Genomic DNA, 15,150 nt, shown 5'->3' with positions numbered 1-15,150 from the left:
TACATGTTTGGAGGAAAACCTGCATGTGCTAATTTAATTGTAATTCCTCCACAACCAAGTGGATGCACTATATAATTGTGACTTACCAGTCTTCTGCTCAATAGCACCTACTACACCAATGTCCAAGTGACCCCTGGTAGAGGGAGCTGCTACTTAGCAGGACAGAGATTTACAGCCTGGTCCTAACGACATGTAAGCAACAGGCTAGGAAAAAAAGAAGAGGTACATGATGCTGTTGTAAAACCATTTGTATTTGTTAACCTGATGCTAGTTACACCATAACACTTCTTTTTGTACGTACTGGAACCACAGAGTGAATGTGAGTGCTGGGTTTTGTTTTGCATTCAGCAGTTTTTACAGCCAGGTCGTGCGTTGCCGTGGCGTGCAGGCATGGAAGAAGCACAGCTTGCTGTTAGCTCTCCTCCAGCTTACAGGGGGTCCAAAGGCCAGTTACTGCCCAACAGAGGGGCAGGAAAAGCAGGCAGCCCCCCTGCACTGGCTCTGTGGGAGCCTAAAAATTGCCACCTTGTGGCTTCCTCCTAGTGGGCCATGCTCGGAGATGGGTGACCTCATAATCAGAAGTCTCTCTGCCTGTGGTAAAGGGCTGTGTTTTAAAGCATTTTCATTATTTAGAGGTGTTTCATTTAATTTAATTTTAGGTAGGTACATCTCCTATACCAAGGTACAGAAGACACCCGGGCTGCGTCGTGCTACTGAAGGTGAACCTGGGTGAGTGATTGAGAAAGGTCTGGGTACTGTGCAGCAAACCTCCCAGCAAGAAGGACCCCCCAGGCAGGATTTTCATGTTCATGTTTTCGTGTTGGACACCAGTCATTTCACTACTCCCAGTTCTTCACTTTTCACTTAGCACTGTGTTCTCCACCCCCAGGCATACACAAGACTTTCAGGTCTCCCAGCTCACAGAAATGAGAAGAATGTTGACTCAATACCACACCTTTCAGTGTAGAGGAAAAAGCAGCCTTTTCTCACTGCTAAGGGAAATCTGGGGCAGATTCTCTGAAGAGTCTCAGCCGTGGCTTTCTAGCAAAGAAAGAGCCCTGTGGACAGCGAACTCCCTGAATGGGCAACACAAGGTGGAAGAAGGCAGAGAACACCTGTGGGGCAAGAGGAGAGGGATGGCTGCTTGGGGTGACCACTGTGGATTCTAGAGTGATGGCTCTTCTTTTCCCTAGCTTGAGGGATAACTTTCCACATTAGGTGGAGGTTAGAGGACAAGCAAAGTGGGAAAGTTTGGTAAGGAACCTTATTCAATTTAAGCAACCAAGCCACAAACCTGTTTTGAGAATTGAAACGTAAGGTTAAGGAGCCAATTTTAAGGTGCAAGGCTTGAGAATGGAAGAAGGTTTGCATTTCAGCTGGGGCCGTGCTCAGGGACAGAAACACGGTTCCCAGAATGTTAAAATTTAGAGTAATTTGCATTACCTTAGGACTTGGAGGAGGATTGTGATGTATTTGGTACTCTAGATGGTACAGCCACTTAAAAAAATGAAAGAAATTTTGGTTGATGAGCATAGCAGCCCATCATTTGTCCCATAGGGAACTCTGCACTTGCTGAGAGACTGAAAGTGCTCCTGGGATCTCTCTGCCAGTATGTGTTGGTAGCTCAGCTGCCTGTGGTAGTGGGGAACAGGCAGTGGTTTATTTATATTGTTTTGTAATATATGTAATTTTTTACTTACTGACCTTTGCAAAGGAGTTGGTTTGAAGCCATGTGCCAGGTCTTGTCAAGGCAGTGAGTGTGTGTTACACACTCTCCTTTAGGGACTGGCTTTCAACACGCGCCAACTTGAGTGCTGCTCTCCAGGCTGTGCTGGTGTTAAAGAAATATGCAAGTACATCACAGAAAAAGAGTGGAGTTTAAATCTTTAATAATTCAAAAAAATTTCAGTACCTTAGAATTTGCAACAGCCTGCTGTTAAAGAGGTTTCTGGCCACAGAGGTGAGTCATGGACAACATCACCTGTATGTGATGCACTAGCAGGCATGTTTGAAAGGACCTGGCTCAGCTGTGAGCATCACTGCCATGGCCCTGAGTGCACCAAGGGGCTCTGCAACCTCTTCCTCTTTTCCAAACCTCCTCTTCAGAGAGGGCTTGGCAGCAGGTGCCTGAGACAAGCTACAACCCAAAATTAGGCTGCTGTGGAGGAGCAACGTGAGGCAGAGGTGGGGGACACTTGCACCCAGTCTCCTGCTTTGGTGATGCTGCCCAGCCTGGCTGCATCACTGCAGACCTGTCAGGGGACTGGGGCTCCAACTGAGCCTGGCTCCACACAGCTGCCCACCACCTGGCACAGGAACAGCAGGAAGCACCCTCTGAGGAGGGTATGGCCACTTGATGCTCCCAGGTGCTGCCCCACAGCTCCTACCAGAAAGGAAACAACCTGCCCATTTAGTGACGTTGACTAAAATTTGACTGTGACTTCATATCCAGCTAGGTTAAAAGGCTGAGTTATACCTTTGATCTTGGTAGCTGATGTCTGTACTTCTTTGGGCTAGTCTTTTTGTTCCTGACTTCTAGTTACAGTAAGAAAAAGCAAAAAGCCCAACCCTGTAGACACTCTTAAAAAAAAATTTTAAAAACCAGCTATTTTTAAAAGACTAGAAATGACAAGAGTCTGAAACTATTTTGAAGTTCATGTGCCTCCTGCTAATGTATCTCTGATCTTCAGGCATTTACAGATCTCACTGAAGCTCGTGGGTGCACTCTTCACCTTCCAGTCAAAGAAATTGAGGGAACAGTTGACTTTTCCTTTTTTAGTGATTCTAATAATGGTGAGTCCCTGTTGCAGATGATAACTCTGGCATGGACAGAGATTGATGATGTTATCAGCCACACTGAGCTCTAATTCATTTTAAAAAAACATTTGGTGCTGTCACTGAAAAAGTTCTCATGTTCTCATGTTCTCATAACAAGTCTTGCACTGAAACTAAAACACAGTTATTCTAACTACTAAGAAGAAAATTAACTCTATCCTAGCAAAACCAGGACAATGACCAAGGGTATTTCAAGGCAGAAAGCTGGAGGGAAGATGTAGCTAAAAGCTGAAAGTAAAGAAATGTCTCCTTACTATTTCCCACGTTGTGTTTCACTGCACGTTATGAAACAGAGTATGATGTATGTTCTCTGTTAAGAAATATGTTAAATCTTGTTAGCTTCTCACAGGAGAGAATTCTCACTGATTGCTTTGCTGGAGTCAGACCAAAGGTGGTGATAATATATTCTGACCTAAAGATCAACCTGAACACCTCTTTTACATAATAGACATGGTGCTTGGTGCAGTTGGGAGATAACAGAATACTTTTATATGATGGTAGGACTTTTTTGCTTCTCTTTTTCTCCTGTCTGCAGTATTGAACCAAGACACGGGCAATTCCCACTTACTTAGACTGAAATCTGCATGTGATGACACTTGAAGCATTCAGCTGTGCTCTGAATGAATAACGGTGTAAGGGAGGGCAGGCGTTTGCTTTCCAGTGCGAGCGTTGGAAAGGGCCCATGTGCTTGTTCTCACAGGCTGTCAGCATCCTTGCTGGCAAGGGTCCGGCTGTAGCATCAGCTTTGGTCCCTTATGTTTGTGTGTTGCCAGAAAAAAAACAGTGAAACTGACTTTTACGAAGTTTAACCACCATAGAATTTGTTTGACAGGGATGTATAAATTAAAAAAAAAACAAACCCCAAACTTGCCGCAGCTCAGATTTTGGTATTTTAACCAGTCCAGTGATCTATAGTTTCAAGGCAATCGTTTCAGGGCCCTGCTTTACGCTATGATCTCAGTAAGTTAGAAGGAGAGAACTGAACATACTCAGAGTTGTCTGATTTTACTGGAACTGTAATGTGCTTGGCACACTTAAGAAGACACAGTGCAATGGAAAAAGAGGAACAGAGATTTGCAAAGAATTCAGTGCAGTTATTTTGATGACTTTACACTGTTCAGTATTTTTTTTTTTTTCAACTGCTGTAGGAACTGTGAGTGAGTCTTGCTTTCACTGGATTGGAATTACTTGCCTTTGGAAAAGGCAGAGTCCTGTAAAATAGGCAGAGAAAAGGCAGTGTCCTGTAAAAGGTTCAAAGCCAAGGTATTAGGATCTTTTAAAAGAAATTACATATTCCACATGCATTGATATGGTTCTAGGAAATACTGAGGAAAATTCCCCAGGCAACGTAAACTTGAGCAACGGGGAGAGAAATAATAGTTATGTTTACTCAGTAAATAAACAGGTCAAAGGTTTCAGAAAAACACCGGAACCTTCATTTTTTCTGGTAACGCCAGGCAATTAGTAGATTTAATACAGTTACTAATGACTGTTTGAACTCCTGTTAACCTACAAGGGCAATCATGCGTGGTCTCCTTTCCAGAGCTCAGATAGCTTCTGGTGCAATTATTGGCTGCATCTTGTTCAGTAATGAGTTGATTGGGACAGCAGAGATGCTCAATAAGCAGCTGTATGGTTTCATCTGCAGGATATGGATATGCAAGCATCTAACAGATGCAGGGTACACAGATAGGTGAGCTGAGACCCCAGATGTCTTAGCAGCCTTCTGCCCTTGGGGAGGATGGACTGGTTCTTGTTGAGGGCAATCCAGATATTAAAAACTTGAATTGGCCGCTGGAGATGCCAACTGATTTTTCAAACCTCCCACAAACATAATGGCTCAGAAGCAGCAACCTGCCCTTGGCAGCACTTCTGGGCTGATCTGGATGCCATAAAGCAGGCTGCAAGGGGGCTGCTGTGGTGGCAGTGTCCGTCAGCTGAGGTAGGATCTCACATGCCTGTGGGATGCTCTTTGCCCCATGGGAAGCTGGCCACTGCCTGTGGGTCCAGGGCTGAGGCCTGAAACACTGGCTAATAGAGGACTTGCAGAGGTGGCAAGCTGGGGTGAGGAGAAGGTAAATGGCAGGACGTGGTTGCTTTGAGACACCTGCATCTCGGGCAAGCTTTGGGACTTGCCATGAGGTCTGCCGGCATGCCCTGCCTCCTCACAGCAATGCACCTTGTGATTTAAATGAGTGAGCGCTGTGACCTTCAGTACAGGTAGTGTGTATAAAAGCAACTGGGCATGGGATGGAGGAGGTGCCAGATGCTGGGTGAGGGTTTTTCTTACAGTGAAGTGTGTCAGACTGTATAGACCAGACAAGGTAGATGCCATCCTGGTGCCCCAGAGCAGATTTACTGCAGGTCTCTGACTCGGGTGTGTGCAGTCCAGCAGTGCCTGAGTTCACTCCTGGGAGGATGTGTCCTCACCCTGGAGCAATGGGTGCTGGGCAAAACAGTGCCATCCGTGAGACCTGTTGGTGAGGCAGAAATGGCAGTGATTTAAAAAATAAGTAAATTAAAAATCCATGGTTCCAGCATGAATTTGGCTTTGGTGATCCCTCTGTCAAGCAGAATGCTGCAGTGCTGCCACCATTTATTTTATTTTGTAGGTAAAGTGAAATAAATGAGAGCAAAATTTCCGACAGGGCCAAAGGCAATGAATTGTGCCACTCCAGGGACACAGAATTGCTTTGCAGGACCTGAGCTACACCGGCTACTCAACTACTGCCTATCTGGTGCACCCTTTTTGCTTCCCATGTTTCCGGCACTAGATGGAGAGCAATCTGTGCAGTAAGGATCATGTGTCTCATCTTCAGTCATTCTCACTTCCTCAGATGAAAGACATTACATAAATATGACTATTCTTAGTCTGGAGAGGTCTGCTTCAGTGCTAACGCTTGCTTTAGTCTGTGTATTGGCTTGATGTTAAAAAGATAAATGAAAGATTGCTTGTGTGGATTTGACATGTCTGTGCTGAAGGGGTGAGTTTTCATTCTTTGGAGCTTTCCAGCTCGCACTGAGGTAACAGAACTGCAAAAGCTCATTAAGCAGTGATATTTTGTGGCAAGCAGTTCCAGTGCAAATAGCTCTCTTACTGGCAGAAATTAATTTCAATTATGAGTTTAGAAACAGCGCAGGACCCCTCACCTAATATTCTCCATAGAGTGGTGTTTCCTAACTTTAAAAATATAGCTGAGTTTTGATTTTGTTTTTGTATTCTTCTCTCTCCCACACACCTTTATGGGAGAAATAGTTTTCACTGTTTTCAAAAGCAGTCATGGTAGCAGAAGGAAGCCCCAGCCTATGCAGACCCATATCGGCATCCATCCCCGTGACAGGGCCACCTCTGCTGAGCAGGAAGATGGGCACCACACAGTCTGCCCCGTGCCCAGTTCTGCCCTGCCACATCCTGCCTGAGGAGCAGGGTCTGTCTCCTGTGCAAGGGCCAGGTGGGAGCGTTATGTGAGATGGAGTGGCAAAGGGCATGACTTTAGAGAGTGCTGGGCAGGCAAACACACAGAGCAGCTGGGGACACCTCTGGGGAGATACACAACATCTTGCTTTGGGCAGGAAGAGTGGTCAAAGGGTCTTTCTGTGCCTCCTGTGGTTTTTATTCTGGGAATGGGTTTGCATCTTTGGATTGAAGCCACCTTGGCCTTCCCAGACAGATCCTTCCCATGGCAGCAGGCTCAGCTCACGCTCTGCAGTAACCACTTTCCATTGCATGCTGCAGCACCCTCTTTTCTTCTTCCTCTGGTTCTTCCTTCCCCCATGTGGAGACAGTGGGCTAGAGACTAAGAGAAGAAGCTGCTACTCCTTTTGGTAACTGAGCCTTTGAGCTATTCTCTCCACGCTCCATATTTTGGCAGTGCTGGGAGAGCAACCAGAGCAAAGAGGGTGCATGTAGCTTGTCTCTGTGTTTCTCTACATGCTTAGCAAGCATGCTAATTTGAAATCTAACCAAGCCAACTTTCCCATTTGTACTGTTGTGTAAATAACAAAGATGGGCAGGTTTCTTTTCAGTTTGCCCAGGACAAGCACGTTTCTGCCCTTCTTTGTAAAGACAGTTCCTCTTGGGAAAAAATAAGTCCATTTTGGTGTGCAGCAGCCAAAGATTCATCATCCTCTTGGCTCCATAAAGGGGTTGTCCAAGCTACTGCCATTTGCCGCTTGGGTGCTGAGCAGGTCCCTGCAGGCTCTCACAGCAGCTGACAGAGTTATCTCAGGATGTTTGTGCGCAGGGCTGGTGGGCTCTCTGCTCTCTTTTCTCCTGTTAGACTTGCCAGTTCCTCAAAGGACACTGCCTCTCCACAGCTCCTCTCCTTGCGTTTGGGTGGAAGGGTGGAGAATGTGCCCAGGACTCATAGGAAGGAATTAGTCTAAATTGGAAAATGTTGAATGTGAGAGGGGAAAAATCCTGCAAAACCATTTTGATGAGAGAGGCAGAAATATGTACCTTTGAGTAGCAGTGGTTTATCTTTCGTTCATTCGTGGGCATTTTGGACAGGTTAAGTTGTGGTATTGGAGAATAACCTTTGAGTGAAATATTGCTTAGAGCAGCACACAAGGATGTGAGGTTTAGGATGATATCTCTCTGAAGATCAGTTTCAATCTTCAAACCCGTTTCAACTTCATTTTGTGATCTGGAGGCTGCCTTAGGCAATGAGGTGGCTGCTCTTCTCACTTTGCAGATTTCTGAACACTTGAAATTACTTGATATGATAAACTGCTAAAGTGACATTTGTTAGGCTTTCTCCGTGAGTAAAACTCACAAAGAAGAAGTGGTGTCTGGTCGTTCTCACATGGACAAACTGTCTGATGTGTTTTAACTAATGTATTAAATCATAATGAAATGATGTTGGACTACCTCTACACGATGTGTGTCCACCCATGCTCACCATGGCCCTTTGATCTAGGCTTGGATCCTTCCTTAGGTGCCTTCCAGCTCATAAATCATGTAGTTTCATACAAGCAGTTTTATGAAGGCTATAAAAATAAGTTTGTCATTAAATCCTCTACTTGCTATAAAACCAGTTGAATTGACATTAATTTTTTTTTTGTTAAAAATAATTTAGATATGTTATTTCAAAGAGACTTGTGGGGCAATGTTACTTTTCAAAAAGTCCAGCATTATTCTGACAGTACTTCTATGGCATTTTAAGTTAGTGGAGTGGCACGGATCTGAAATTCAGTGCTCAAGCAGGCTTGGGAAATAGAAGATGATATAACCCACCAGGCAAAGGGACAGAAAGAGAGTTTGGGGAACAAACTCTGTGGATTTGGAGCTGTGTTTTTTTTGTTTGTTTGTTTGGTTTGTTTTTTTGTTTGTGAGTGGTTTGTTTTTGGGGTTTTTTGGGTTTTGTATTTTTTTCTTTTGTCCAAATTGTCAATTGCTGTTAAATTGTTCCCCCTCCCCAACAATTCTTCTTTGCCTTTACAGTAAAACTGAGTCCCTGGAAGGAGACCTGGGTATGTGAGGGGTTCGTGTTCAGGTTCCTCCCATTTTTCTTTGTATTAAGAATAACATCAAGAGAGAAGAAACCTCTTCTGTTATGCAGTCTGAAAATAGAAATTGTGAACTTGTGTGTTGAGTTAGGAAGGCTTTTATTGTTTTTAAAATGTCAAATGCTTTTCAGTTTTATTCATCAACAAAAGTATTGTGCACCTTCTCAAGCTGCACGAGGTTTTTTGTTGCTTTTGTCCTGGTATGAAAACACAACCAACTGGAGATTTTCCAGAGTTAACAGTAAATTTCATAGAGAAGCCTGTGTGTAAAATTCTGATTTAGAAAGAATTGTAATCTTAGCTGCAGGTCATAGACAGAATTTAAGTGTATTATTTAAATGTAAGTTAACCTTGAAAAATAGTGAATTCAAAGTGACACCTTCTTGCTCAAAAGATCTCCTCTTTTTGTGCTAAAAGATTTGGCTATTGTAATAGCCCTGTAAAACCAACACAGCTGGGCACTCTTCCTTCTTCCTCTTTTTTTTTTCAGAAATTTCAAATATGCTTAGGCTGCTATCATGTACATATATAACAGGCAAAATTTAGACAAATGGAGTTATATATAAAATCACTTTTGGCCAACAAAGAAGTGCCACTGGTGGCAATAAGTAGGAAGAAAGTAATCTAATTTAACTTTCAAGACTGTGCTCTGAGTTTGCTGCCATGTATGACATGAGCAGACTGAATCTGTAGACCAGTCGTACGTAGTGGGTCCCACCACTTGCCATTATTACAGCTGATTTTCATAAACTGAATTCTGTTTCTTTCATTGAGAAAATTATATTGATTTCTTTCTGTAAGTCGAAGTCTCTCCCTGCCTCTGTGGGAGTGTGCTGGGACTCTACTGCTGACCGAGCACCAGCATGAGTGAGTGCTGTCTCCCTAGCCCTGGCAGATCAAACATCTCCCGCACCCACACATGCGAGAGTCCCTACATACTTTTCCTCTATGCCTACTGCGTATGTGCACATATTCCTTTGAAAATTAGAAAGTTATCTTTTTCAGGTACTTAGTGATAAATAAGTTGAAGACAAAGGTACTGCTTATTTAGTCCTGACTTTACCATAGCCTTGTGTGATGAGTCACAGTTGCTGCTGCTAGTAATTTTTAGGCAGCTAGTGTATTTCCTCAGACTTGCACTGTGCTTGCAATAGAGCTATTGCCAACTAGTGCTATAACATCAGCAGCACTAAGAGGCAGCTTTTCATCTTGGAGGAGAAAAAAAATACACAAACTTGCATTTGCTGAGAGTCATGGCGCAGTGGAAGGGGACTTCTGGAGCTGGTTTCCTTCTCCAACACTAGATCAGATCAGTCACGACTTTGGCTATTTCTTGTAAACCTCTGTGAGACGATACCATGAAGTTTCTCTGGGCAACCCGCTACTGCATTGCCTTGCTATTGAAGAAGTTTTGCCAATATTGAATCTGATCCAAAGGCCATTACTCCTTGTTATATTGTTGGGAACTACTGGGCAGCGCTTGGCTCCATCATCTCTGTCACTGCCTACCAGCATGCTGGATGAAACCAGTCCAGCTCCCTCAACCTCTCCTTACAGACCTGTGCCCAAGATCCTCAACCATCCTGCAAATCATCTGCTTGAACCTCTCTGGTTTCTACACATCTCTCTTGAACTGGGAAGCCCAGAGATGGTCTTCCTATTCTAGCAAAGCCTCACCAGCTTGAGTAGAGGAGGTTAATAACTTTCCCTTTTTTTTTTTCTTTTTCTTTTTTTTTCTTTTTCTTTTCACTGTACTAGTATCTATTTTGCCATATTTACACAGAGAGGGCACCACTGGCTTGTATCGAGCCTGGTGCTCCCCGTTGCTCTTTTGGGAGGACATCTATGTCATCCCTACTTTCCCAGTCTGTGCTGGCCCACGGGGTGGTACTGCCCAGGGTACTCTTAAGTTTCTCCTTGTTGCACTGCAAGAGGCTGCTTCTCCCCTGCCCTGGAGCTTTATAGGGCCTCTGGGGAGGGGAATTTGCTGTCTTAGCCACACCACTGGTTTAGTATTGTGCACAGGCTTGCAGAGGATGTGCACTCTATCATCACCCTTTGCATCTGCATGAAAAGCTTTAAACAAAAAGGATGGTGTTATACTTTGTATCTTAGAGTTCTGTGTTTTTCCAGGGTCACAAATTGCACCAATGGTAATGTAAATTTTCAGATAGCTAATCATAAAAGCAGGAGCTCAGAGCATTTTTGAAGGAAGATTGTAGGGGATTTATCAGGGGATAGTCAAGAATTTATGGAGAGGGTTTCCACAGACAATATATTAAATTATCCAGACTTCTGGGTGTGATCATCTTTCCTGTTTTTACTTTTTCTGTTTATTACTGTTTATTCAGTTATTCTTGGTTGCCATAGTTACAAACCTGAAGTAGTTCCTGGGAAGGAAAATCTCCAACTAAGTCTTAGAGCTGTTTTAAGGAGAAAATGGTAAAAGTTTAGGATGAAATAGGTAGATAAAAATCATACACTGCTGTCAGATTGGGGAATTAAAATGTATTTTCAAATCATACACTTCATATATGCAGTTTATTTAGTAGAACATGTTCTTTCTCACACATATATTTCATATGCAAAATAACATGAAAGGTGCAAAAAAAGAAAGGTTAAGTCATACTGAAAAAGCTGCAAGTTTCTGAATGATTGAGGCAGTAGCAAATAATGTTTTGAAAACCTACTGTTTTGGAACGCTCTTCTTCTTGCCCCTCTGCAGATAATGGTGAAGATAATGGTAAAAACCTTTCTTTGCCTCTGAGCTCCTTGCGTGCCTCAGCTGTGGTCAGAGTTTTAGCGCTAAAGAGTTTTAAAACACATATACATTAGTCCTAGTATTAGATATATGGAGTTTTAGCGCTAAAGAGTTTTAAAACACATTTTATACATTAGTCCTAGTATTAGATATGTACACCTGCCCACTTGCATAATCGATCATTTCTATGGAAATCAATTGACAGCAAATTGTATTTTCAAAACTGGCCCCCTTTCTTTTTAATTTGCTCCAGGCAGAAGGTAGTTTCTTTTCAAATTTTGAAAAAAAGGAACATCTGCCCGAGAAGGAAGACTTGATTAGAAGCAATCTTACATCATTTTTTACAGCTGTTTTTAAAAGGCACAGAAATGGATTTCTTGATGTGAAAGTGTTTCTGGCTAAGAGCATGAACCATGCTGACATAATGGTACAAGAAATGGTCGGCTTAAATTGCAACAAGGAAACCCTGAGTTTAGACTCAGAGCCAAACTTGCAAATGGCATAAGGATGGTGACAGAAGTGCTGATCAACAAGGGTTGAAGCATGTCCAGAGATGTTTTGTTGATGTGTACAGTACAGGCTAGAAGGATTCTCTAAGGAATGAGGTGGATAGAGCTGGTGCAGTCTTCCAGCTGTGAGTGAGCTGTATATCAGACAGGGGCTCCCTATTTTCCTGTGATGCAGGTCTTGCTTCCCTAATTCTCCTCCTCCAAGAAAGAATGAGAAGATAGGCGGAAGAATTTCATAAATGTGTCATGTTATATCTTCAATAGAAATAGTGATGTAGACATACAGCTCATCACATACAGTCTTTCACTAAATGCTGTATTTGAAGGGGTTCTTTTGGTTTTCATGTGCAAAAGTGGTTTTCAAATTGCAGGAGAAAACCATGCTGATTCCTCAGCACAGGTTATCAGAAATGCTTGTTGCTCAAGGAATTGCTGGTATCCAAGATGCTCCGTTGGGGTTGTATACTGGGCAGCCTGTCTTCCATGGAAGAGCAGGGGCTGCTGCCCTGTGTAGCATCCCTGACCAGTGTATGATGTTTACAGGAGGAGGATTCACTATTATCTCAGGCTGGCCAAACTATTCAAAGCAAATGAGCTCCGACAGTGACCTGTAAGATTTACAGAAGGAAAGAGCAGAGTCAGACTTTGAGCCAGATACTGCCTTTTAACTTTCAAATACCTTCTAAATTAGAAAGATTTTGAGAAGTTACTTCTATGTTTGGCCCTTAGCAACAACTGTCTGATCACATTGGCAAAATGAAAACTGGTGCAGCAATGACAAAGACTGATTTTAAATGGCATTCCAGTGATCTGAGTAGTTTTCTCCTGGCAAGGCTTTCACATTTAGTAGATACCATCAAGGCTAATGCTTCTTTTGGTGTCACTCTGCCACTTTGCTAATGCTGGTGCTTTTTTTCCATTATTTTTCCCCTTTCATGTTTAAAAGGAAGAAAAATATGGAACAGGTTCACATTCATGGGAAACATTGTCCTCCTCCCTCCTGCACCCTCCCTGCCATAGCCAAGGTTACCCTACTGCTGTGTCAGGGATAAAGCTCTTGGTGTCCTGTGAGTCAAGTGGGAGGTGAGGAAGAGGCATTCTTTCACTGCAGGCAGTCCCATCATGTGGCACAAGGCTTAAAGACAGGACATAGTTCAATAACCTTTTTCAGGTGTGTTTTCTCACGAAATTCTTTTGCAGCAAAGTAATAGAAGATGGCATCCAGGCAGCAGTTCAGGTTGGCTAATATCATTGACACCTGAATGAAGAGGCTGATGGTTTGTTTCAGACTGCAGTCCACTATCACGTGCTGTCTTACCAGGCACTGTAGGCAGATTGCAAGGTGGACAGGTGTGAAGCACACCAAAAACACCACAAGGTTGATGATAATGACTCGTAAAGAGCCACTGCCTTCTACCTTCTTTTTAGCTTGACTTTTGTGATTCAGAAGAATCGAGATGTTTTGGGCAGAGCAGAAAACCATCACCCCGAGTGGGATCAGAAATCCAAAGATTTCCACAGAAACAATGAGGGGGGTGCTCCAAGCCTGTTCTGACATGTTGTAAAAGCATGTAAAATAATCTTTCTTGTGAAACACATACATTGGGCTGCTGCAAAGCCAAGCTACTGCCCAGATGAAGCAGCAAATCAAGATTGCCCATTTTGGGGACTGGTTAGCTCGACCTTCAAATGGGTGCCTTATGCAGATGTATCTGTCAACAGTAATGCAGACAATGATGAAGATACTGCCATATGTGTTGACGAAATAGAGAGACTCTATGAACGAGCACAGGAGTCCAGGCGCTCGTCTGATAGAGTAGTACAGCTTGAGTGGGAGCGAGAGAAGCAGCAAGACATCTGCAAGTGCGAGATTGATCATGTAAACTGAGGTTTTGGTCTGTTTCTTCCAAAAGCAGCAGAACACGGAGAGGGCCAGGCTGTTGAGAACCACCCCAAGAATGAAGATGGGTGTAGAGATCCCCAACTGCAGGGTCTTTGCTAATCTGTCGATGTCTGTAAAATTGCATTCCCTGCTGCTGTTGGTCATTTTCCCCCTAAAACAACAAAGAGAACAGGTTGGAAATGTGTGAGATTCCCAGTTATAGCCCTGATATATCAGAGCAAGATACTTTCAAACACAGCTCTGGGCTTTTTTAGTTTTGAGCTCTACACTTGATCAGTCTTTGGCTATTATTGACATTGAATCCTCATTTCAAGCAGAGAGCTTTCTATTTCCAATTTGAGTGGCTCGATTTGTTAGAAAGAAGCCTGATTCTCAATGGCACGTAGTCAGCATCCACTGACTACCATGCCCTTTAAGATTCTTCCATTCAGATATGGAAGAGACTGACACACTCAAACTTATGTTTTCAAAAGCTCTAAAGTGAGCTGGCTATCTCTAGTAACTTGTACATCTATTGAAACTTCCATAACACTTACGTTCAGTTCCTTTGCTACACAGAAATTAGTGAAATCATTGTTCCATATTAAGGCAGGTCAAACTGATAAGAGGGATTTTACTCCTATATCCATGATTCCCAGTGCATGAGTAGCTTTTGCTGGTGTGCTATTACTACTCATATTCATATGGATATTTTAATTTCATATAGTGCTTCTAGGAGATGCAGTTTTTTAGGTCACCTTAAGAAGACTGATCTCTTATCTAGGTGCAAATTGAGTAAGCATGTTTTCTAGCTTGTGTTTAACTTTCAGCATTGGTTAAATTTGGGGTTTGCAAATACTTAAATTTTAACTGATTATCTTAGATAATCTGGTAAAGATTAGCAAATAGAAGACAGGACATCTTAATAATACAGTTCTTTAAAAAAGTATAATTTGTGTGGAAAAAGTGTTATTACTGTTCTTAAAAATATGCTTTTAAAAATAATCTCTTTAAATCAAAATCACAAAAAATTCTAATGAAGGAGAAGAAATTGTTAGTTCAAGTTTCCAGCCCAGCCAACCAAGTAGCTCAAAAGAAATTTTAGGAGTAAGTGAAGACATTTTAAGAAGAACTTGATCAAGAGGAGAATCTCTACTTTGGAGGACAGAAAGTGACAAGTTGCTCATAAGCACTGCCAGATGGAGCTGAACTTTGCTAAAGAAACAAACAAACAAAAAAACAATTAGTGAAACTTTTTTGTTTACATGGGTGAAATAAAATTTAAAAAAAAGAGAGAGAGAGAAATGGAGAACAAGTACATCTGCTAAATATTAAGGAGGCCATCTGAGGAGATGGCCTTGGCTTTTGCCAAATCTTATACCTCTGCTTTTCATAGGGATGCGGATATTGTGCTGGAGGTCAGAGGTGGGACGACTTACAAGAATCAGTGAACGATAATGGGAATAACTGTATCTGAACACAGAATGCACCCAGAGCTTAACATGCTCGTATTAGGGAAAACAGTTTATTTCTAGCTCAGACTACAGAAAGAAGAGGCACATAATGCTGAAGGTCCAACCTAGTAATTGTTATGAAGTATGTATGTTATTAGTGTATCTGAAAAGGATCAATCTAGTCTGTCTGTTGAAGGAAAG

At 42.6% G+C, this 15,150-nt stretch overlaps 1 protein-coding gene across 1 annotated transcript; it reads right to left on the bottom strand.

Moving 5' to 3' along the window:
• Positions 1-12,733: 12,733 nt before the first annotated feature.
• On the bottom strand, positions 12,734-13,660 carry LOC104523691 (G-protein coupled receptor 55-like). The gene has a single exon (XM_010166360.1). It carries the CDS (start codon positions 13,658-13,660, stop codon positions 12,734-12,736), a length of 927 nt encoding a protein of 308 aa, XP_010164662.1.
• Between the last annotated feature and the right edge of the window lie 1,490 nt (positions 13,661-15,150).

The sequence above is a fragment of the Antrostomus carolinensis genome, unplaced genomic scaffold (assembly GCF_000700745.2).
Source record: "Antrostomus carolinensis isolate BGI_N321 unplaced genomic scaffold, ASM70074v2 scaffold15764, whole genome shotgun sequence".
Classification (NCBI taxonomy): Eukaryota; Metazoa; Chordata; class Aves; order Caprimulgiformes; family Caprimulgidae; genus Antrostomus; species Antrostomus carolinensis.
Note: the sequence above shows the minus strand (reverse complement) of the source record. Positions and strands in the feature narration are given on the sequence as shown.